We start from the raw sequence: 24,853 nt of genomic DNA on the forward strand, positions 1-24,853 counted from the left end.
CAGACTGTCATCTTTAATTTGAGGTTATGAATCGTGAATAAAGCGTTAGTTACAGATGCACAAATATCATACCCCCCCAAGCCATGCTAACCTCTCACCATTAGAATAACAGGGGGGTTAGCATTTTTTTAGGGAGGGTATGATATTTGTGCGTTGTAACTTTCTAGAAACATATTCTATTCTTATTTACAATAAAACGGACTCCAAAATGACACAAACAAAAGAAACAGCAAATGCATCCAACAAATGTGTAGAGTCACAAGCTTGATGTAGCCATTGCGTGTAATGAATATGGGACCAAATACTTAACCTTTTACTACTTTAATACACATGAATTTGTCCCAATACTTTTGGTGCCCTAAAATGGGAGGAATACGTACACAAAGTGCTGTAAGTACTTAACCGTTCACCCGATATGATTGAAAACACCCTCAAATTAAAGTTGTCAGTCTGCAGTTTAACCTCAGTCATGGTTTGATTTCAAATCCAAACTTTGAGTATAGAGGAGACAAAAGAAGAAAAAATGCTTCATTTTCCCAATCATTACGGAGGGCACTGTATATAAAGAGAGAGCGACACAGTTGGAGGAAGAGAGAAAGTGAGAGAAATAAGGAGGAATGAAGAGGGGTATGGAGTGGAATTCAGTCTGCCTCAACAGCAGTTCATTGTGCCTAGTCAATGTTGGTCTGACGTGCTTAGCCTATGGAAACGGCCATAGGTACTCCTCTACACCTTGGGGCATGTAAAAGATAAATAAAACTAAGTATAATTCTAAGAAGGATAACTGTGACCAATGTCTTTAAATGCTAATTCACTCTCCCCTACGCCCCTTGGTCCAGGCAGAGGAGCAGGGAGTCTGTGCTGGGGGATGTTGCTATAGCGGCGGTCCTTCAGCACACATACTTATAGTCTCAGTCCTCTAGCTTAGGTGAGTCCATCGCTAGAGGCAGAGGTCTGGCTATGAAGACATTTATCATTTGCGATGTACAAAGTTTCTCCTCTTGATAACTCCAAGCTCTCGAACTGAAAATATTAAATGATCCACAAAAATCCTTGGTATTCTTTTCTATGGCCTTTCTACTACATTTTTTGTTCAAGTTTACATTTTTTCTTTAAATATCTTGTTTGACTTGATAATACTTGAAGTTCATGTACAAGTTGATACTGGACTCAGACAGATTACTGGTACCTGGCTATGTGAGGGTAGGCTCCCCCTCTCTCTCCCCCTGAGAAAAAGTGTATGGGAGTCCCATCGAGGTAAAGTATGTGTGACAACCCCCACTGAAACAGCCAGATAAGAATGGACAACAGATAGACGAGGTGCAAAAGGCAGAGCAATCGGATTTGCTGTGCTCTGTCCTTACCCTCAAAGCCTCCCAGCGTCCTATGAATTGCCTCATGCTAATATTCAACATACTCAATTTTGGCGATGTTCATCTAGAGGTCCTTGACAGTGGATGAAAGGGAGTAACTTAATTCCCCTCCTTCCCTTCTCGCAAAGGGTTTGTGCAAGACAGGCACTGGTCACATGGTGCTCAGAGTTTTTGTAGCCCTCTCAGCGCAGTTTCGTATCGTAAGTGGCGGCGCGCTGCCTAAGCCTGTCATACCCACTCCTGGACAGGATGTTTGTAGTAGGTGGCGTTCTGTTGCACCCCTTTGTTTTTGAACTGGAAGATGGTATAGACCAGGACCAGGATGCACAGGGACAGGATGCAGGGAATCACCACAGCGATGGCGTTGACAGTGCTGTGCACGTCATTGATGGTCACCATGATGTCCACGTCATCGTGGGGAAGCTGCCGATCTTTGTTCTTCTCCATGTCTGATTGGTGGCAGCCCATCCAGTCATTGACAATAGACTTGGGGTAGCCGGGCTCAACGGTCAGCTTCTGGTTGTCAAACTTCCAGTAGTCCTTCCCTTTGTAGAAATAGGTATAAACTAAAGAGGGGAAAAGAGAGCAAAAGTACAAATTCATTTGTATCTAACAGATTGACTTGTATAGTTTGCAAATCTAACACCTCAAACATTCTGCCTGACAACTCATCCTGAATTTAACTCTGCTGCTCGATCACTCACGCCATACATTCTCCACACATTCCATTGTGGAGAAGAAACGCTAGTGGGCGTGGCGTTTGGCCAGGAGTGATGTGGATTGGTAATCAGGCTACTCAAACATTCCCTTGTCCAAATGAACACTGTACCTGATTATCTATTTGTCATATCATAACGGTATGCTATCAAAGCTCTACAACCGAAAATGCAGTCTCCAAACCATAACTCTCTAAATGCCCTGTTTGTTTTGGAGGGGTAGTTCTTTGTACTATGCAATGCCTGGGAGAAAAGGCACACGGATTGAGAATGTGTGGCAATCAGAGGACCACAGAAACCCTGGAGGCTACTGATTGATGAAGTACTCCCCTCTGCTGCCGTCCAAAACAGCACCTCCAGATCCCTTAAGAAAATGGCAGAGCTACAGGCTAGTGGATGGACTAGCCAAATGGACCATGCCACCCCCTCTGATTTCCACCTCTCATGTTCTCAAGTCCTCTGTGGAATGTGTTTCAGGAGGTTGTGACATGACTCGCAAAAAGTGATGATAGTTCCTTCCAGAGGAAGTCTCCCGGGAGGTGCTGAGGCAGGGCAGCGTTTTTTTGCTAGAGCAGCACAAATGAGTGGCCTCTGGCTGGGTTAACCCTCTGACCCTGACACCGCCAATTCCACTACACTCATGGCACAAACAGTCCTCGGACACAGACGGCCAACAGTTCAGCGACAGCCCTCTGGCCAGAAGGGCCACTTATCTGATGTTGACATGGCTCTCACAGATGGGTTAATATTAGCCAAAAGCATCTCAGAGAATGGTGAGCAATTCTGACTCACACAAGCTGCTGAGACTTCATAAATACACACTAAAAACAAATGGCTTTATAAAGTTCATGCTTTGTCTTGAAACTATAGGGGAAGCCTTTTTGGTGCTATATGGAGCCTTTTTTTTAAGAACCATGCTCATAAGGTTCTAAATGGAACATGTATGTTGCTGTAAAAGAACCCTTTCATTAACTTCTATAAAGCACCATTAAAAAAAGGTTCTATATAGCACCAAAAAAGGGTTCCGCTATGGTTACAACCCTTTTTGGGGATATATAGAACCCTTTTGATGGTTCCTTATAAAATCTTTATGGAGAATCGTTCTATAAAGAACCTTTCTCAATCTCAAAGGTTCTTTGTAGAACCAAACATGTTTTTATTTTGGTTTAATTATTAATTAATTATATTGTTAAAATACCATCGCTTTTATTATTGTGTTATTAACAAGTTGAATCAGGTGTGCTAGCTCTGGAATGGCTTGGAGAGAATTGAAAACTACTGAGTCAACAGTTCTCAATTGACACAAGGACATACATGAGTCTTTCACAAGACACTGTCACTGGCCATAGTTATAACATGTATTAGCATAACACAACAGATTAAATAAACTGTAATGACACTCACTCACAGTTGCACAAAAAGACCTGTGAACAAACCATGCCCCAAAATATTCTAATGAGCTGCCGAACCTACATTTTAATTATCACTAAAAGAGGAAAGATTCCTTTTGTTTCAGTAAGGCTCCACAAAGAACCATCACCCTTCCCAAAGAGCCCTTGAGGAACCCTAATGTTTTAGTGTGTACATGATGAACTTCAGCTATTTTCTGCTGTGTTACGATGTGTTGTCAACACATTTGAAGCTTAATCTCGTATAATATTTACCTCGTGCTTGATGAATATTCTGTATACATATTTAGTAGGCCGACTATACATTGGCACTTTACTCCAGAGGTAATCTGGGACCCAGATCTCGATTGTCAAACCATGAAAATCATCATTATTACCAGCCTCTAAAATCATTGACAGGCATCAATAATTGTCTTAAAATAAATGCATTCATATTATTTTGAAAATATACCTGTTAAATAAAATGTGTAAAGGGAGGCACCAGGATATCTGGTCACCAGGAAAACAATGTGGACAGATATTTTAATACCATGTGTAAACACGGCAAACTTTGATCACAAAACCCACATGTTAGCGCAAGTTGTAAATGGGGCCTTCTGATAAGACTCAAATAAAAGTGCAATGTTGGTATTGTAAGACTTCAGTTATTGTTTCAATGTGCAATTACAGCTTATGTACGTCACTACGATAACAGTCCAAGTGCTTTGTTACTGTATTAGCAATTACAGTACGAAATGTAGTTAATTCATAAAGTAAACAGAAATTCCAATTCCCCAATGAAAATAATTGGAATTTCAAATTACTTCCCGAATTGACGTTATTGAGATGGAATGAACCCAAACCCCTGTCCCTCTGCATGCTTCAAGGCGGTAGCCACATGGTCTGTGGATAATTATACTCACAGCCCTCCCTGCTGACGAAGGCTCCCTGCGGCGCCTCGGGGATGCCCTTCCACACAGTGATGTGTTTGGGGTAGCCCGGGTCGGCCATGCGTTTCTCCTCGTTATAGCGCCAGTACTGGTCCCCTTTGAAGAAGTAGGTTTTGCCCACGGGCTCCCAGCGCAGTGCTGTGTCAATGCCGTCCTTAGGGAGACAGTTACCCAGCTCCACCAGACTCTGGGGGTACCCGGGCTCAGCAGTCACCTCTTTGAATACCCAGTACTTGTCACCTGTGGGGTAAACAACAACAGGGTCATGTTCATTAGGCACTAAACAGAGGAAAACCGACTGAAACGGGGAGATTATCTCAAACTATTTTAATTTTCCATTGTACATTTTTTTTTTTTTTTTTTTTTTAACCTTTTACTGAAGTGAGCTAGATCAGGGTCTCAGTGTTTCTTGGTAGTTTTAAACAAATCTACTTTGAAACAAAAGTATACACCTCACACACATGGTTATGGGCTTAAGAATAAGAAGACACCTGTGCCATGTCAGATATAGGGCTCTATTTTCGGCATGGCGCACTGGCATGTTCCAGCCTTAACACCAGGTTTAGCAATTTACCTGTCTAACATCAGCATGCTTGTGCTCAGATGGAAGGGGTGGAAATATTTGAGGCACGTTCTTAATGATCCAAAGTGCTAATTTCAGGCAGCGCTGGTAGGGATATTTAAGACCAACCAAATCTGGTTTTAGAGGTAACGCAGTTGGATATGACATTAGTTGTGACAGTGGAAACGCAGCCGATCCAGCCTTGACACGCACTGCCCATATGCGCATGGAACAAGATGTGATTTGGTGCCTGTATACTTCATATTTAGAAGTCAAAACCGTCGATAAAGTGTTCGGCTCGTGAGACAGCTTGGAAATAAATCTTAAATCACTGAAGAATTATTAAAATACCAAGTTTTAGAGGAGCAAAACAGTGAGCTGACGTTACATTATATTAGCTATGCTTTGGATGTGCTTAAAACCCCCTCCATGATGTAGGCTACATGTGTTCATGCTCATCATGAAATGAGAGATGAGAACCTCAGTGAATACAGATGAACCTCATATTTAGAAGTTATTTGCCTATTACAATTGTTTGTTTTTCGTTTCATATTTTTGAAACCCAAGCCCACCGTTGGCTACCCTTACCCTAGGCCTTCTATAACAAAGGCTGGTTTATGATATCATTACATTTTACATGTACTGCATTTATTGTAGTTGAAAAAATGAACAGATTACTTGTTTTTTATCGAATTTTATTCAACCCAAACTAATTCGAATGATTCACTGTCCTGGTTTTATGGTGGGAATGTCCGTGGCACACATGTAATGCAACTTCTGGAGAAGTGTGAATGCAATCTGTAAGAAGTTTTCAATTCGTGCAGTACTAGTCAAAAGTTTGGACAAGTTATTTAGACTATTTTCTGCATTGTATAATAATAGTGAGACATCAACACTACGAAATAACACATGTAGTAACAAAGGTTGCAAGTTCATATCATTTTTAGATTTTATAGTTGTATTTTTTATTTATACGATCTGTGTTTTTTGTCATTTTTAATGTTTCGAGAGACTCAACATTGTTCATTTGAACAAATGAACAAAAGCTGACAAGGTACAAATCTGTCATTCTGCCCCTGAACAGGAAGTTAACCCACTGTTCCTAGGCTGTCTAAAAATAGAATTCAAGGCACACTTAACCAGCATGGTAACCAGAGCATTCTGCAGCGATACGCCATCCCATCTGGTTTGGACTTAATGGGACTATCATTTGTTTTTCAACAGGACAATGACCTGTACCTGACCAAATACCTCCAGGCTGTTTAAGGGCTATTTGACCAAGACGGAGAGTGATGGAGTGCTGCATCAGATGACTTAGCCTCCACAATCACCCGACCTCAACCCAATTGAGATGGTTTGGAATGAGTCGGACCGCAAAGTGAAGGAAAAGCAACCAAAAAGTGCTTAGCATATGTGGGAAGTCCTTCAAGACTACTTTAAAAGCATTCCAGGTGAAGCTGGTTGAGAGAATGCCAAGAGTGTGCAACGCTGTCATCAAGGCAAAGGGTGGCTACTTTGAAGAATCTCAAATATAAAATATTTTTTGATTTGTTTAACACTTTTTTGGTTACTATATAATTCCGTATGTGTTATTTCATAGTTTTGATGTTTTCACTATTATTCTACAATGTAGAAAATAGTAAAAATAAAGAAAAACCCTTGAACGAGTAGGTGTGTCCAAACGTTTGACTGGTACTGTATGTAAAACATCAGTATAACGCTGAGTGGACATTCTCCCTTTCTCTTTATATTGGATCTTTGTCCAGCTACTGTGAAACGTTTGGATGTACGTAAATGTCACGCCCTGGCCATAGAGAGGTTTTTATTCTCTATTTTGGTTAGGCCAGGGTATGACTAGGGTGGGCATTCTATGTTAATTTTCTAAGTTTTGGATTTCTGTGTTTGGCCGGGTGTGGTTCTGTTGAATTTATTATGGATTTATTATGGATAAATGAATAAACATTATCCCCATTTTAAATAGAATTGTATCTAGGTAAACTTATACTCTGTATGTTTAATAGACAATATGAGTTCATAAGAAGAAATTGTGTGACAAGACAAGGAGTAATAAAATGTTAATGAACACCATTCCAACTGGGCAGGAACAAATGGGTTGTGGACTGTGTAAACACATAAGGTCGTTAGCCTATGGTTAACCCAACTGAAACTTAGCTCTGGGGTTTTTAGATAAGGCAGTGAGTGCATTCCTAGGGTTTCTGTTAATTAAAACTGTCAGTTCAGTGGTGATCGATAATGTTGAGGGGTCAAAAGTTATCTGGGAGTGTGTTAGTAAGTTAGAATGAACTTTTCACCTTACTTTGTCCCGGTCGAGAGGAGGGGATTCGGTTAAGGCTGTGAAATGACGTCCTGATCTGTATATAAACTCATGCATGTGTTTAAGTGGTAGCGCCCTCCGAGAATAAATTCTATTACCTATTATTTAAAGACTGGTCTGCGTCTATTTTATGCAAACAAGAAATCTTACAAATTCTCATAAAATAGATGAAGGGCTTTCAATTGATGAAAGCACATTGGCATAATTAAATTATACTAACAGGTTCTCAATCAGAGGCAGCTGTCTATCGTTGTCTCTGATTAAGAACCATACTTAGGTAGCCTTTTCCCACATGTGTGGTGTGGGTAGTTATTTTCTGTTTAGTGTGTTTTGCACCTGACGAAGCTGTTTCGGTTGCTCATTTTGTTACTTTGTATTTAGCGTTCAGTTCTATTTAATAAAATGAAGAACACGTACCACGCTGCACCTTGGTCCTCACCTTCTTCCACCAACGGCCATTACAGTAAAACCCTCTGTAGTCTGCATTCTTTTAATATTGCATGCCCACAGGAAGCAATTATGTTTGTCTGTAAGTGTATTTACATATAGCCTATTTAAAGCAAGTTGTGGTTTAGAATTTGATTAGAATTATTCACTCTTTTTAGGCCTTATCAATAATTAATTTAATCTTGCATATTGACAGTATCAGTGTGAATGCTATGTATATATTCCCACATTTTTTATTTATTTATCTGTTATTTTACCAGGTAAGTTGACTGAGAACACATTCTCATTTGCAACAACAACCTGGGGAATAGTTACAGGGGAGAGGAGGGGGATGAATGAGCCAATTGAAAACTGGGGATTATTAGGCGACTGTGATGGTTTGAGGGCCAGATTGGGACTTTAGCCAGGACACCGGGGTTAACACCCCTACTCTTACGATAAGTGCCATGGGATCTTTAATGACCTCAGAGAGTCAGGACACCCGTTTAACGTCCCATCCGAAAGACGGACCTAACATTGAAACCATGCAATTACTTAGAGCAATTTGGACTGCAAACAGGTTGAGGTTAACATATTTAGCAAAGATGGATCAACATTTTGTTTCTGTATGTTGTTAAACAAACTATAACGGACTATCATTGGTATTGGATTTGATTCCAAGGCAATACATAAAACACTGTAAATACACAATTGAAAGCAACCACATATTTAGCCCTGGAGCATGTTCTGATTGGCCAGTGGGGGGCTAAGTCTAGACACACCCACAACTTGTTTATTCATCAAAACCCAGCCCTTTCGCACCAATGCCAGTAACTGTGCTGATAATTGTGGTTGTGAAAATAGCTACAATAGCTCGAACCTATAGCAGATTGACCATTGCTTTAGGTTTGTTAATAGAGTTTAAATGGTTTCTTTGCATCCCAATATTACACTTTATATTCATCCCAGAAGACTGAGATATAATTGTTTGACATAGAAACACAGGATTTTCGGCGTAATTTCTTAAATAATGCTTAGTAATTATGAAATTATGAGGAATAATAACATTCCACCCATGAGGGCACTAGGTCATTTGACTATAGGAAAGGGCTACATGTTTCCTGTCGCGTGCCCTAATGAACATGACCTAGGTCAAAGTGGTATTGTGAATCCTCAACTATTGAGCATCCGCATGTTCAGGGCTTGGAAATTGAACTACCGTACAAGGACCGTGTTAGAGATTGGGGTTTTATAGTTGGTACTGTGTCTCTAATCCAGGTTTATTCACCCTTAGCGAAAATGACTTCGCTAACAATAACACTGATCAGTGCAAAAAGGGCTATATCACATTTGAAAAGGAGAAGGGAGTTAAATACCCTTAAAGAATACAAATTTGCCGTCCGATCTCTCGTAGGCGGCGTCGATACGGGGCGGTAGACCTTTCCAGAACTGCTCAATCTGCATCGGGTAGCCCTCCTGCACCTCGTTGTTCCGCAGTCGCCAGAACCATCGGTCCTAAAGAGAATAAAAAGAGAGGAGAGAGCTCACATCAATCACAGCTCATTATCATTTGGCTCCAGTAAATCTAGGGCACGGCTGAGCAAACTCCCCACTGACTGCTACCCACATGCAAATACCCACACTTTACCCCTCAAACAGCCACAAATGATTCGCATAGCAGAGGCCTTATTGCAGGGTAACTACAGTGCTTTCGGAAAGTATTCAGACCCCTTGACTTTTTCTACATTTTGTTACGTTACAGCCTTATTCTAAAATGGATTTTAAAATTTTTAAAAATCCTCAGCAATCTCCACACAATACCCCATGGTGACAAAGTGAAACACCTTTTAAAAAAAAAACATTTTGTCAAATTTATTTACAGAAATGCCTTATTTGCATAAGTATTTAGACCCTTTGCTTCGAAACTGAGGTCAGGTGCATCCTGTTTCCATTGATCCTTCTTGAGATGTTTCTACAACTTGATTGGAGTCCACCTGGGGTAAATTAAATTGATTGGACATGATTTGGAAAGGCAGTCACCTGTCTATATAAGGTCCCACAGTTGACAGCAAAAACTAAGCCATGAGGTTGAACGAATTGTCCGTAGAGCTCCGAGACAGAAGATCCCCCCAAGAACATTAGCGGCCTCCATCATTCTTAAATGGAAGAAGTTTGGAACCACCAAGACTCTTCCTATGGCAAGACATCAAAATGGTTGTCTAGTAAAGATCAACAACCAATTTGACAGAGTTGAAAATAATAATGGGCAAATTTAAATGTGGCACAACCCAGAGTCTTAGCGACTTACCCAGACAGACTCAGCTGTAATCTCTGCCAAAGTGATTCTGACATGTATTGACTCAGGGGGTTGAATTATTATCTCATCAAGATATATGAGTGTTTTATTTTTCATATATATATATATATATATATATATATATATATATATATATATATATATATATATATAGAAATGTTTAATCCCACTTTGTAACACAACAAAATCAAGAGCTGTGAACTACTTCCTGAAGGCACTGTGTCAATATAGTGAATATAGTTGCTATTTAACGTGTTTCAGCATAGAATATAATCCTTTATATTTGTACGTTTTATTTTGTCAATATACTCTGTCAATATACACTGTGTATACGAAACATTAAGGACACCTGCTCCTTCCATGACATAGACTGACCAGGTGAATCTGGGTGAAAGCTATGCTCCCTTTTTGATGTCACTTTTTAAATCCACATCAATCAGTGTAGATGAAGGGGAGGAAACAGGTTAAAGAAGGATTTTTAAGCCTTGAGACAATTGAGACATGGATTGCGTGTGTGTGCCATTCAGAGGGTGAGTGGGCAAGACAAAAGATTGAAGTGCCTTTGAACGGGGTATGGTAGTAGGTGCCAGACGTAGGGCTACTGCGGTGACCGTATTACCGCCACCCTGGCAGTCATAAGTCATGACCGCAGTAAAATTCTGCGTGACCGTTGAGTCACGGTAATCTCCTTTTATGCACTCTGGACTTGTGTTGTTGGTAGTACCCAACATGCTAACAACCATCAGGTCCTAATGGCCTGGTACTCAGGGATCTATTGTCCCTCCATCCTGTCCTAATGGTTTGGTATTCAGGGCTCTATTGTCCCTCCATCAGGTCCTAATGGCCTGGTATTCAAGGGCCTGCTGCCAAGGCAGCAGCTAGTCTTCCTGGGGTTCTGCAAAATTAAGGCAGTTATACATTTTAAAGCATTACAATACATTCATATCAGATTTCACAACATATTAAGTGTGTGCCCTGAAGACTACTCCATGGGTATTCTAAAAATGACAAAGTTCTCACAGAGGGGTCGAATAATAGAACAACCAATACTAGCCATGATAGGGATTTGAATAATAATTTAAAAAAATATATAAAGCATTAAAATTAAACAATTGTTAAATAAAATACAACTACACTATACCATTCAAGATAGAGACTGTTGTAAAATAATTCTTTACTTTTCCATTTATTGTATTTTATAAATGGATAAGACGGCATTCGAAGAAAGGATAACTAGCAAAATAATACGTGTTCAAATATAACGAATTGGAACACAAAAGTACTCAATCAACATGGTGGAGATAAAAATATAGCAAACAGAAGACAGTATGTAGATGTGTGGATGTATTGTCATGGAAGGTGTGGTGTGTGTTTTGTGTGGCGTTAAGTGAGTGAGAAAGGAAACTGTTGCATATCCCAGAACCAATGTGTATCTGTGAGCAGGGGTTGCGAGAGAGAACTTAAAATTATGTGCAGATGAGGGATATACATTTTTAAATAAATTATACATCCTCATATTTATTGTCCTATCATGATGGAACGGTCCCCAACCTTAAACCCTAGACACCCACCTGAGCGACCAATACACTAGGGTCCATGGGTAGCCTAGTGGTTAGAGCGTTGTACTAGTAACCGAAAGGTTGTAAGTTCAAATCCCCGAGCTGACAAGGTACAAATCTGTTGTTCTGCCCCTGAACAGGCAGTTAACCCACTGTTCCTAGGCTGTCATTGAAAATAAGAATTTGTTCTTAACTGACTTGCCTAGTAAAATAAAGGTAAAATACTTTATTTTATTTTTTAAAATCTGTTTTATGGGCTTACTGTAATGTGGACAGAGACCTACTAGAGCAGCACAGGCCCCTCAAGATTCTGAGCCTGCCTGGCAGGGTTGGTACTACAAAGCCAGAGCCCCCAGAAAAGGGACATTCTCAAAGCTGCTAATGAGAACCTTGATGACCTCGTACCTAGCCGGTGGGGTACCCCCAACCAGGTAGTGGCAGTGCTGGCAACACTGGCTGCAGTAACCCAAAGGGAGGGTGTCACACTCGGCCAACCAGAGGGGACATATTATTGTGACCCTGGTGGCACAAAATAATCTAAGATCTGACTGCACCGAGATGCTTGGGTAATGGTCACAACAGGGGACGAGTGTTTTTTAAATTAATTTAACCTTTATTTAACCAGGTAGGCAAGTTGAGAACAAGTTCTCATTTACAAATGTAAACTGGCCAAGATAAAGCAAAGCAGTTCAAAACAAACATACAGTAGATGAATAAGTCTATATACAATGTGAGCAAATGAGGTGAGATAAGGGAGATAAATGCAAAAAAAGGCCATGGTGCAGTAATCTGTGAGCTGCTCTGACCAGCTGGTGCTTAAATCTAGTGAGGGAGATAACTGTTTCCAGTTTCAGAGATTGTTGTAGTTCGTTCCAGTCATTGGCAGCAGAGAACGGGAAGGAGAGGCGGCCAAAGGAAGAATTGGTTTTGGGGGTGACCAGAGAGATATACCTGCTGGAGCGCGTGCTACAGGTGGGTGCTGCTATGGTGACCAGCGAGCTGAGATAAGGGGGGACTTTACCAGGCAGGGTCTTGTAGATGACCTGGAGCCCAGTGGGTTTGGCGACAAGTATGAAGCGAGGGCCATCCCACGAGAGCATACAGGTCGCAGTGGTGGGTAGTATATACAAAACGGATGGCACTGTGATAGACTGCATCCAATTTATTGAGTAGGGTATTGGAGGCTATTTTGTAAATGACATCGCCGAAGTTGAGGATTGGTAGGATGGTCAGTTTTACAAGGGTATGTTTGGCAGCATGAGTGAATGATGCTTTGTTGCGAAATAGGAAGCCGATTCTAGATTTAACTTTGGATTGGAGATGTTTGATGTGAGTCTGGATGGAGAGTTTACAGTCTAACCAGACACCTAGGTATTTGTAGTTGTCCACATATTCTAAGTCATTCTAAGTCATATTCTAAGTCTAATTTGATTAACCAATGTCAAGTCATAGGTGATGGAGATCAGATACGCCTCCTTCCCCTGAAACACACACATCGAATCCAGGCTGCATCACATCTGATTGTGAGTCCCACAGGGTGGCGCACAATTGGCCCAGCATCGTCCGGGTTTGGCCGTCATTGCAAATAAGAATTGGTCCTTAACTGACTTGCCTAGTTAAATAAAGGTGAAATAAATACATTTTGCATGCTTTCTCAAAAGGCTGTAACTTTATATGCATTTGTAAATCAAGTCCTTTCTTGAGTTGGCTCTGGGATGTAACAATTGTTTAGTGTGTGTGTGTGTGTGTGTGTGTCCCACATCTGTTGCTAGGGGGTAAGGATTTTAGGGACAATATAGGATGAATCATAATTGTTTGCAAAAAATAATAATTGCTTGACAAAAATGTAATGCAATGGCAATCCTGGTTATAGGTCACAGTCCTTTGCATGAACTGTCAACATTATTATTAATGATGGAAATTTAAGATACACAAGATTTTGGAATATATATATATTTTTGGGGGGGATATATATATATATATGTATATATATATATATATATATATTGTATTTACATATATAGTACACTACCAGTACACTACCAATGCAGTTAAAAATGATTTGTTTTTGCCACGTTTATTTTATTACAGACACCTTTAATGCATACTTTTAAATGATATTATGTGAGCTAAACATTAAAATGAAAAAATATACACATGTTTGTCCTTGAAACATTTAAATGAAATACTGTGGAATTCTATTAATTTCTATGGATGACTGCTTTTATGAGGAGTGCCAATATGTCCGACTGGTGGATTCAATACATTGGCTAATATTGGCTAATTACATGGCATCAGCAATCCACTGTTTATTTACGCCGTTGGTCTCACCTTGAAGACAAACATCTCGCGTCTGAAGAAGGCCACGGTGTTGAAGTTGCCATCACAGATGTTGGGTTTGCCATTGGGGAAATAGGGCCTGTCACCAGAGGGCGGACGTGGCGGGCGGGACTGACGGTCATGTTTCCTCTCTGAGGTGGGGTGGGTTCGGCGAGCGGGCAAGGTGGGCAGTGGTCGTGTAGGCTCCAGCATGGCTGTAGGGACACCTGCACACAGAGGCACACTCATAAGAACAGGCTTTCAAAAAGCTCTCATCATTCCTAGATCTCTCTATCCTCTAATTTAGTCTAGTTCCTGCTGTAATAACAGTATATTAACACCAATTTGTCCACAATGAATTCAGAGGGGGGACTATTTTATTTTTTTACCTTTATTTAACTAGGCAAGTCAGTTAAGAACAAATTCTTATTTTCAATGACGGCCTAGGAACAGTGGGTTAACTGCCTGTTCAGGGGCAGAACGATAGATTTGTACCTTGTCAGCTCGGGGACTTGAACTTGCAACCTTTCGGTTACTAGTCCAACTCTCTAACCACTAGGTTACCCTCCTGCCACTATGAATCTGTCTCAGTCTGTTTATACGTACGTTAGTCACACACAATATTTCATGCCGGCTCTCTTGCCATAGATTACATTGATTGGCCTAAGGGGGGGCACTATAGTAATCAACTGAAAATCCAGACTTTGAAAAAGCACATCTCCTGTCCCGTTTGAGCTTGAATTTTTGTCAGTAATTGGCCGAAGGGGGGGAGGGCGCTGCATCATTTGTAGGGGAAGTTTTTAATGTTGCGATGTTTTATGTTTACGTTTATGTTTTATATTTAAGTTGATGTAATTTATACCTAAATAACTTTGTATTCATATTTTTTCATAACCCGGAAGCCAGCCGCACCAATGCGTTGGAGGAAACATCATTCAACTGACGACCGCTGTCAGCCTGCAAGCGCCCGGCCCACCACAAGGAGTCGCTTGAGCGCAATGAGTCAAGTAAAGCCTCCCTGGCCAAACACCCCCCTAACCTGGACGAAGCTGGGCCAACGCCGCCCTATGGGACTTCCGATCACGGCCGGTTGTGATACAGCCCTGGATCGAACCTGGGTCTGTAGTGACATCTCTAGCACTGCGATGCAGTAATATTTAATGATGTTTTGCCAGCTAGATTGATCTGTTATAATATCTCATTTTAATTCAGGAAGATGGCCAAGCAAGACTGATAGAGTGAGAGGTGGAAATACATGATATACTACAGGTAGGGATGAAGGCAGAGGATGATGATGTAGGCCTAGAGCAAAAAGTTTAAAAAGTTAGCCCAACTAGGTAATCATGAATTATTTGCATTATCTCAATTATCATTCTGTCACTGCGCTGTTATAACCTACAATTGTTATTGTCTTTGAAGACAAAAACAAGACATGTATTTTGGGGAAATGCTCTAAATAGCAAGTTGTTCAGTTGTCTATTTTCATACCAGTAGGTCTACATGAAACCAAAATTATACTAGCCTACTGGGTGAATAAATGAAAATAACAATTTGGCTTACAGCTATCACAACCTATATTTTAATAGCAATGGTCACCTAAAAAGAGGGTTCCCCACCTCCTAATTGCCAATTCCCGCATGGCGCTGGATTTTGTTTTTGGCACGCTACAGATGGCTATTTTGAACCGCTAATAAAGGATTGGTAAAGGCCCAGTGCACTACTTTTGTGATTTTTTTTTCATTTCTTTCCCCCAATCTTTTTAGATACAGTAAAAGTCAAAAGTTTACATACAACTTAGGTTGGAATCATTAAAACTCTGTTTTTCAACCACTCCACAAATTTCTTGTTAACAAACTATAGTTTTGGCAAGTCGGTTAGGACATCTACTTTGTGCACGACACAAGTAATTTTTCCAACAATTGTTTTTCAGACAGATGATTTCACTTATAATTCACTGTTTCACAATTCCAGTGGGTCAGAAGTTTACATACACTAAGTTGACTGTGCCTTTAAACAGCTTGGAAAATTTCAGAAAATGATGTCATGGCTTTAGAAGCTTCTGATAGGCTAATTTGAGTCAATTTGAGGTGTACCTGTGGATTTATTTCAAGGCCTATCTTCAAACTCAGTGCCTCTTTGCTTGACATCACGAGGAAATCAAAAGAAACCAGCCAAGACCTCAGAAAAATAATTGCAGACCTCCAGTCTGGTTCATCCTTGGGAGCAATTTCGAAACGCCTGAAGGTACCACGTTCATCTGTACAAACAACAATACGCAAGTATAAACACCATGGGACCACACAGCTGTCATACCGCTCAGGAAGGAGACACGTTTTGTCTCCTAGAGATGAACGTACTTTGGTGCGAAAAGTGCAAATCAATCCCAGAACAACAGCAAAGGCCCTTGTGACGATGCTGGAGGAAACAGGTACAAAAGTATCTATATCCACAGTAAAACGAGTCCTATATCGAAATAACCTGAAAGGCTGCTCAGCAAGGAAGAAGCCACTGCTCCAAAACCGCCATAAAAAAGCCAGACTACAAGGATTGTACTTTTTGCTGCTTTGCTGCAGGAGGGACTGGTGCACTTCACAAAATAGATGGCATCATGAGGGAAAAAAAAATTGGTGGATATATTGAAGTAACATCTCAAGACAACAGTCAGGAAGTTAAAGCTTGGTTGCAAATGGGTCTTCCAAATGGACATTGACCCCGAGCATACTTCCAAAGTTGTGGCAAAATGGCTTAAGGACAACAAAGCCATGACAAGGCGTGCCCAGCCCTGACCTCAGTCCCATAAAAAATTTGTGGGCAGAACTGAAAATGCATGTTCGAGCAAGGAGGCCTACAAACCTGACTCCATTTCACCAGCTCTGTCAGGAGGAATGGGCAAAAATTCACCTTATTGTGGGAAGCTTGTAGAAGGCTACCCGGCACGTTTGACCCAAGTTAACCAATTTAAAGGCAATGCTACCAAATACTAATTGAGTGTATGTAAACTTCTGACCCACTGGGAATGTGATGAAAGAAATAAAAGCTGAAATAAATCATTCTCTCTCCTATTATTTTGACATTTCACATTCTTAAAATAAAGTGATGATTCAGGGAATTTTTACTCTGATTAAAAGTTATTTGGCTAAGGTGTATGTAAACTTTCGACTTCAACTGTACTGTATATATTTTTTCTATTCATATTTTTCAGGGGGTGCTGCAGCACCCTCAGCACCCCTAATTCCTGCGGCTATGGGCCTGGATAACATAGATCTTTTCAACAATGTTCCAGTGACTATGGTGGATGAGTAACCAGGCCAGCTCAGTACAGCTCGGCTTAGCTTGGCTAAGTAGTGTAAAAAATATACAAGTGACAAAGTACCGTATATTTTCTGGATACCCTGGAGGTCATCGAGGGGTAGTTTGAAGTTGTGTGTCTCCATGTATTGGTAGAAGGGAGCCATTATGGCACTGGGGTCATTCGAATGCTCCAGTCCCAAGGCGTGCCCAAGCTCATGTACCGCCACCAAGAAAAGGTCATTACCTGGAGAGAAAAAACATTGCATTGGACCATATTGCATTGGACTATTATTCAAAATAATAGTGGTAAATGTATCAGTGAAGGGAAAGGGAGATGCCTAGTCAGTTGTACAACTGAAATCCTTCAACTGAAATGTGTCTTCCGCATTTAACCCAACCTCTCTGAATCAGTGAAACCATGCTGCAAAAGTTTTACCACGTGAATTAGACTAAATGTGTGTTTTTTTATTTATCTGTGAGAGTCTAAAAAGTGTGTAAGAAAATCCCAGCTTTTTTTTTTTTTTTTTTTACCTTTATTTAACTAGACAAGTCAGTTTAGAACAAATTCTTATTTTCAATGACAGCCTAGGAACAGTGGGTTAACTGCCTGTTCAGGGGCAGAACGACAGATTTGTACCTTGTCAGCTCGGGTATTCGAACTTGCAACCATTTCGATTAATAGCCCAACTCTCGAACCACTAGGCTACCCTGCCGCCCATTCACATAGATACCGTGGTAATTTGTTCAATAGACATCTCCCCTTGTAAATAGATCCGAATGATAATTTGAAACACTTAATAATATCTCAACTTCTGAGTGGGTGCTGGAATTAATATTTTTCATCACTGTGATAATTGATTGGACTATTTGAACCTGTTTATTTGACATTATTGCCCTTTATTTCATTGGGCAGTCTCGGTGAGATTGAAATGAAGATGAAAAGGTATTCAACATCTATTGGTTGCACAACGGACATTTGTTTGAAATAAAGGATGCATTGGGTTGTAAGAATAAAATACAGCTTTTTCAAGCAAACGTGCATTGGGCTACCAAGAGTTGCTTTATGTCCTTTCATTTTCAGCTTCATGCACTGGATTCTGTCTGTTGGTGGAATTCCTTAGGGACCTATGCTGTGTCTGCTTTTGCTCTTAATGTTATGTCTCAGTGGGTGTCATCCTTCCATTCCCATGCCTTAATATTTTATTTAGGCCTACTTGTTCATTCAATCATTGGGGGTCAATTTGTACTTCCTATGTATTTTTGCAGCATTGTTTCACTGATACATTTTGGACACTGCTATTTTGAATAATGAGCCTGGAGTATCCCCCTTACTTGTTCATATTGTCCAGTGCTATGTCACTCAGATGGCACACACACACACTTATCAAGAGCTCACTGGTATTCAACTATTGATAATTGATCACTGAATCATTCAGCAATGACCATCAGCCAATGAAAGAGGTTTCTTCATCCTGGTATGCACTATTCTTTGGTAGCTTTTGAGTAGGACAACACTTGTTAACCAACAACCTGAACAAAAATATAAACGCAACATGCAACAATTTCACTGAGTTACAGTTCATATGTGGAAATCGGTCAATTGAAATAAACACATTAGACCCTAATCTATGGTTTGCACATGACTGGGAACACAGATATGCATCTGTTGGTTTACCTTAAAAAAAAAGGTAGGGGGGGCAAATCAGAAAACCAGTCAGTATCTGTTGTGACCACCATTGGATGTACTGCCAAGTTCTCTAAAACGATGATGGAGGCAGCTTATGGTAGAGAAATTGACATTAAATTATCTGGCAACAGCTCTGGTGGACATTCCTGTAGTCAGCATGCCAATTGCACTCTCTCTCAAAACATGAGACATCTATAGCATTGTGTTGTGTGACAAAACTGTAAATTCTAGAGTGGACTTTAAGTGCCCCCAGCACAAGGTGCACCTGTGTAATCATCATGCTGTTTAATCAGCTTCTTCATATGCCACATCGGTAAGGTGGATGGATAATCTTGCAAAGGAGAAATGCTTACTAACAGGGATGTAAAATGAATTTATGCACAACATTTGAGAGAAATAAGCTTTTTGAGCGTATGGAAAATTTCTGGGATCTTTTATTTTAGCTCATGAAACACGGGACCAACACTTTACATGTTGCATTTATATTTTTGTTCAGTGTATATAGAATCAGGAGCACTTTGAAAAAAAGTTACGGTGGCATAAACCAGTATGTAAAACCCACTATGCATTTAATAATCCATTCAAATACAAGGGTTCAACACTACACATGAACAAGCCAAAGTAGTCAGTATTACTTACCATCATGATTAGCGTTGCCTAGTGTCCAGGGCTCGTCCGAATCAAAGTGAGTGTCCCCTCCGATCCCAGGGCCCGGGAAGTAGGCGTGGGCCAGGAACCCCCCCTCTCCGTCAAAGGGAGAGCTATCACCATGGAATCCAGAGGCGAAAAAGATCATGATGTCGGCCTCCTTCCCCTCGTTCTTGATCTCGGAGTAGGCCACCTCCTGGAAAGTCAGTGGGGTCACCGTCTGCCACACGTCAAAGGCCTGCCGTATGGCTCTCTGCGTGTCTTTCTCCCCCACTTTAGGGGTAAAGTTGTGTATGCTACAGTAAGGAAGAATAGGAAAAGGGGAAGCGTGGTAATAAAGGAGTACAGAGGAGTACAGAGTACTGTATGCAGTATGGTATTAAGAAAGAAAGAAATAAGAAAGAAGACTAAGTGCACTCAAAAACATTATGGGTTAAAAACAACTCAAATTGGGTTATTGTTAAGCCAGCGCTGGATAAAAATTGGACAGAACACTAGCTGGGTTATTTTGACACAGCCAGTTGGGTTGTGTGAATAATCCAACTTGTTGGGTTTACTCAAATGTGGGTTAATTTAACCATCAGTTGGGTTTTTATTCACTTTCATGCTGGATTGACCCAGCAGCTGAGAAGGCTGTAATTGCAGAATGTAGTTAATTCTGCGTTCTGCAGAATGATACAATTCATTAAAATCCAGACAGAAAATATTTACACAAGAAGCAATCTAATATCACACAGTCAAACTCTCAGTCAGTTAGTAAGTTCACCATTCTGCGATTCTCACTGTTAATAAACATCGCAAGGCGTTTCAACACAACGGCTCTTTATGTCATAATTTGATCTGATCAGTCAACGCCAATTTTTAGGTAGCGTCCCACCTGGCCAACATCCAGTGAAATTGCAGAGCGCCAAATTGAAAATACAGAAATACTCATAATAAACATTCATAAAATACATTGGTTTAAAGATGAACTTCTTGTTAATCCAGCTTTCAAAAAGGCTTTACGGCGAAAGCTTACCATGCGATTATGTACAGCGCCCCGCTTACAAAAGCATACAAACATTTTACAACCAAGTAAGGAATTACAAAAGTCAGAAATAGCGATAAAATGTATCACTTACCTTTGATGATCTTCATATGTTTGCAGTCACAAGAGTCCATGTTTCACAATAAATGTTCGATAAAGTCCCTCTTTATGTCCCAAAAACTATGTTTTGTTGACGCGTTTTGTTCAGTAATCCACTGGCTCAAAAGCGGTCACGACATGCAGACGAAAACATCCTAGTAGTACCTGTAAAGTTCGTCGAAACATGTCAAAAGAAGTTCATAATTAATCCTCAAGGTTGTCTATTGTCTAAATAATTGATCATATTTCAACCAGACAATAGCGTCTTCAATAGAGAAGAAAAACAACGAACGGCACGCAAATCAGTCACACGCTCAAAACAGCTCTGGTTCATTTAGAGTCCACTACTATTCTTCCTCGTTTTTCAGAATACAAGCCTGAAACAATGTCTAAAGACTGTTGACATGTAGTGGAAGCCATAGGAACTGCAATTTGGGTCCTATCCAAATACATACTGTATAGGCATTCAATAGACAAGTACCCATAAAAAAATATCCCACTTCCCGGATGGATTTTCCTCAGGTTTCCGCCTGCCATATCAGTTCTGTTATACTCACAGACATTATTTTAACAGTTTTGGAAACTTTAGAGTATTTTCTACCCAATACTATCATGCATATGCATATCCTAGCTTCTGGGCCGTTTACTTCTAGGCAGTTTACTTTGGGCACGTTTGTTATCCAAACTTCAAAATACTGCCCCTACCCAAGAGAGGTTTTATAAGGGTGTTTTCTGATATCGGGCATTTCTTAATATCAAGTTACACATGTTGATGTTTGTCAATGTTCGGTGGCCGTTTCTTTCGTGTCGGGGACTAATTGTTTTTATTAAAAAAAATATTTAACCTTTATTTAACTAGGCAAGTTAATTAAGAACAAAATCTTATTTTCAATGACAGCCTAGGAACAACTGGGTTAACTACCTTGTTCAGGGGCAGAACAACAGATGTGTACCTTGTCAGCTCAGGGATTTGAACTTGCAACCTTTTCGGTTACTAGTCCAATGGCAGGTGTCAATGTGTTCGGTGATTTTAAAGTATTGATTGGGGACTTATTTGTGGAGGAATGCAACTGTCTTTCTGGATGATTTGTACTCCCCATGACTGTGTTTTTGTATTTTAATGTGTATTTTATATATATATATAGAGAGAGATAGATAGATAGATAGATAGAGTATAATGTGTTTATTTATGTTGTATATAAAGGGCACATTTGTAAAAGAGACCTAGGTCTTAATATGTCTTCCCTGTTAAAATAAAGGTTAAAAAAATGAATACAAATTTGGCGTTTTCTGATTTCAGGGAACACCCACATCAAGAATAGCCCCAAATTGCAGTCTGCAATTACACCATATTCCAGCAGCTGTGTCTTATTTTATGTAGGTTATTTTGAGGTGTGTCTTATTAGGGCAGTAGCGTTCAGATTAGTTATTTTTGGCCAACCGTGAGAGTAAATGTCATTCCTGTTCATCATGTTAAGTTTGAACAATGCAAAAAAAATATAATTATAATATTCCTAACATTATTATTTACATATTGTAACAAAGTGGTAACTATGCCAACTTTGGATTAGTACAGAACCCTTGTGCAAGCCTCATTAAAGCTACACAATAGCCCGTGTTCATCCATACCATGTGATAACAATACAATAGAACAAATCAATTGGAATGATATTTACTCTCACGGGTAGCCATAAATATCTTTATGAAAGCCACAAATCTGCTAAGCCACACCTCCAGTCATCTGATCTGACCCACTGGGTCATATCTCAATGAGCAAGCATCAACAACCCAACCTTGCCCTTTTTAAAGTAAGCAACCCAACTAAGTGATCCAATGCCTGCAACCCAGCATTTGGGTCATCCAAACAACCCAAACATTTTTTGAGTATTGTATGCTGCCATACACAAAAATGCTGGATTGTTTGGTTGACCCAACGGCAGCAACCCAGCCGTTGGGTCAACCAAACAATCCAGCATTTTTATTTTGGTTGTTTTCTTTAAAAACTGTGGGGTTATTGGATTCTTGGTTATTAAGATATGAAGACTAGAGTAGGGGCGTGGTTTTCAGATAGTTATTTTTGGCATCCCATGAGAGTAAATGTAATTCTGGTTCATCTGATTTATTGTAAATGTAGAGCTTGAAAACAGACACTTTTTAAGCTTTAATGAGGCGTACACAAGTGCATGACTTTCTCAAAGGCGAATGCATATCCCAATGTTGGGTTGACTTAAAAAATACCCAGCTGCTGGGCCAACTAAAAAAACAACAACTGATGGTTAAATTAACCCATGTTTGTGTCCTTCAAACAACCCAACATATTGCGTTATTCAGGCAAATCAACTGGCTGGGTCATAATAACCCAGCGTGTGTTCTGTCCAATACTTACCCAGTACTGGGTTACCAAATAAGCTAATTTGGGGTTCAGGAGTGAATGAATATCACAATATAAATATTTTAAAGAAGGATAACTAGAGAGAATTTAAATGAGCATCAAGTTAGCAAAACATACACAAATCACAAGCTTATTCCAGCAACTGTAACACAGCTGATTGTGTGCTCTGTAATTAACTAGTTAAGAGTGACAACAATTTGCTTCATTTTATAAAGTATGAACAAGTTCAAGATAATTGAGAGCAGATTGCTGGATCTGTAACCTAATGGAAGTTTATTTTACTGACGCTTTTAAGACAAATGCTGTGACCAAATGCCTTATTTTTGCATACAAAACACATACAATGAATAAAAAATATGCACATTATATGAACACATGATGCCTCATCTGCTGTGTAATAGTTTATCTTCATAAATGATCTGAAATATGTGAAGAATACAGATGCAGCCAATTTAGCTGTGACAGTGGTAAGCAGATGGGCCCTTTTGTAATACATTGTGGTTAGCAAGCAAGAGAATATCCGCTTCAAACTATGCAACATTGGATGATGTGAGTGATTCTAGTCTGCAATCTGTATTCATGAGAGCAATGGGAGGATATGACCAAAAACTCATTAACACTAGAATCGCAAAGACGGTCAATCTGATAGTTTTACATTTTGTAGTTTTAATAACTTTATAAAAAAAAAACTTGAACCCACCTGTCCCTGACATCTTCTAAATACACTATATATACAAAAGTATGTGGACACACCTTCAAATTAGTGGATTTTACTATTTCAGCCACATTCATTACTGACAGGTGTATAAAATCGAGCACACAGACATGCAATCTCCATAGAAAACGTTGGCAGTAGAATGGCCTTACTGAAGAGCTCAGTGACTTTCAACCGTCATATGATGCCACCTTTTCAACAAGTCAGTTTGTCAAAGTTCTGCCCTGCTAGAGCTTCCCTGGTCAACTGTAAGTGCTGTTATTGTGAAGTGGAAACATCTAGAGATACAATGGCTCAGCCGTGAAGAAGTAGGCCACACAAGCTCACAGAACGGGAGTGCACGTAAAAATCATCTGTCCTCGATTGCAAAACTCACTACCAAGTTCCAAAGTGCCTCTGGAAGCAACGTCAGCATAACTGTTCGTCGGGACCTTCATGAAATGGGTTTCCATGGCCGAGCAGTCGCACACAATCCTAAGATCACCATACGCAATGCCAAGCGTCTGCTGGAGTGGCTTAAAGCTCGGCACCATTGCACTCTGGAGCAGTGGAAATCCATTCTCTGGAGTGATTTATCAAGTCCGACGGACAATTCTAGGTTTGGCGGATGCCAGGAGAATGCTACCTGCCCCAATGCATAGTGCCAACTGTAAATTTTGGTCTGGGGCTGTTTTTCATGGTTCGGGCTAGGCCCCTTAGTTCCAGTGAAGGGAAATCTTAATGCTACAGCATACAATGACATTGTAGACAATTCTGTGCTTCCAACTTTGTGGCAACAGTTTGTGGAAGGCCCTTTCCTGTTTCAGGAGTAAAAAGCGAGGTCCATACACAAATGGTTTGTCAATATCGGTGTGGAACAACTTGACTGGCCTGCACAGAGCGCTGACCTCAACTCCATCAAACACTTTGGGATAAATTGGAACACCGACTGCGAGCCAGGCCTAATCACCCAACATCAGTCCCGACCTCACTAATGCTCTTGTGGCTGAATGGAAGCAAGTCCCAGCAGCAATGTTCCAACATCTAGTGGAAAGCCTTCCCAGAAGAGT

General features: G+C 40.2%; 1 protein-coding gene across 1 annotated transcript in view; it reads right to left on the reverse strand.

The window, feature by feature from the left end:
* Nucleotides 1–283: 283 nt before the first annotated feature.
* Nucleotides 284–24,853, reverse strand: part of mmp24 (matrix metallopeptidase 24) — a 67,390-nt gene continuing 42,820 nt past the window's right edge. Inside the window, exons 4-9 of the mRNA XM_024444091.1 lie at nt 19,563–19,867; nt 17,319–17,480; nt 13,958–14,172; nt 9,127–9,265; nt 4,401–4,667; nt 284–1,939 (exon numbers count right to left, since the gene is read on the reverse strand). Coding sequence (XP_024299859.1) covers nt 1,602–1,939; nt 4,401–4,667; nt 9,127–9,265; nt 13,958–14,172; nt 17,319–17,480; nt 19,563–19,867 — 1,426 coding nt within the window. The 3' untranslated portion in view covers nt 284–1,601. The remainder of the gene's footprint in view (nt 1,940–4,400; nt 4,668–9,126; nt 9,266–13,957; nt 14,173–17,318; nt 17,481–19,562; nt 19,868–24,853) is intronic.

This window comes from Oncorhynchus tshawytscha, linkage group LG02, assembly GCF_018296145.1.
Source record: "Oncorhynchus tshawytscha isolate Ot180627B linkage group LG02, Otsh_v2.0, whole genome shotgun sequence".
NCBI lineage: Eukaryota > Metazoa > Chordata > Actinopteri > Salmoniformes > Salmonidae > Oncorhynchus > Oncorhynchus tshawytscha.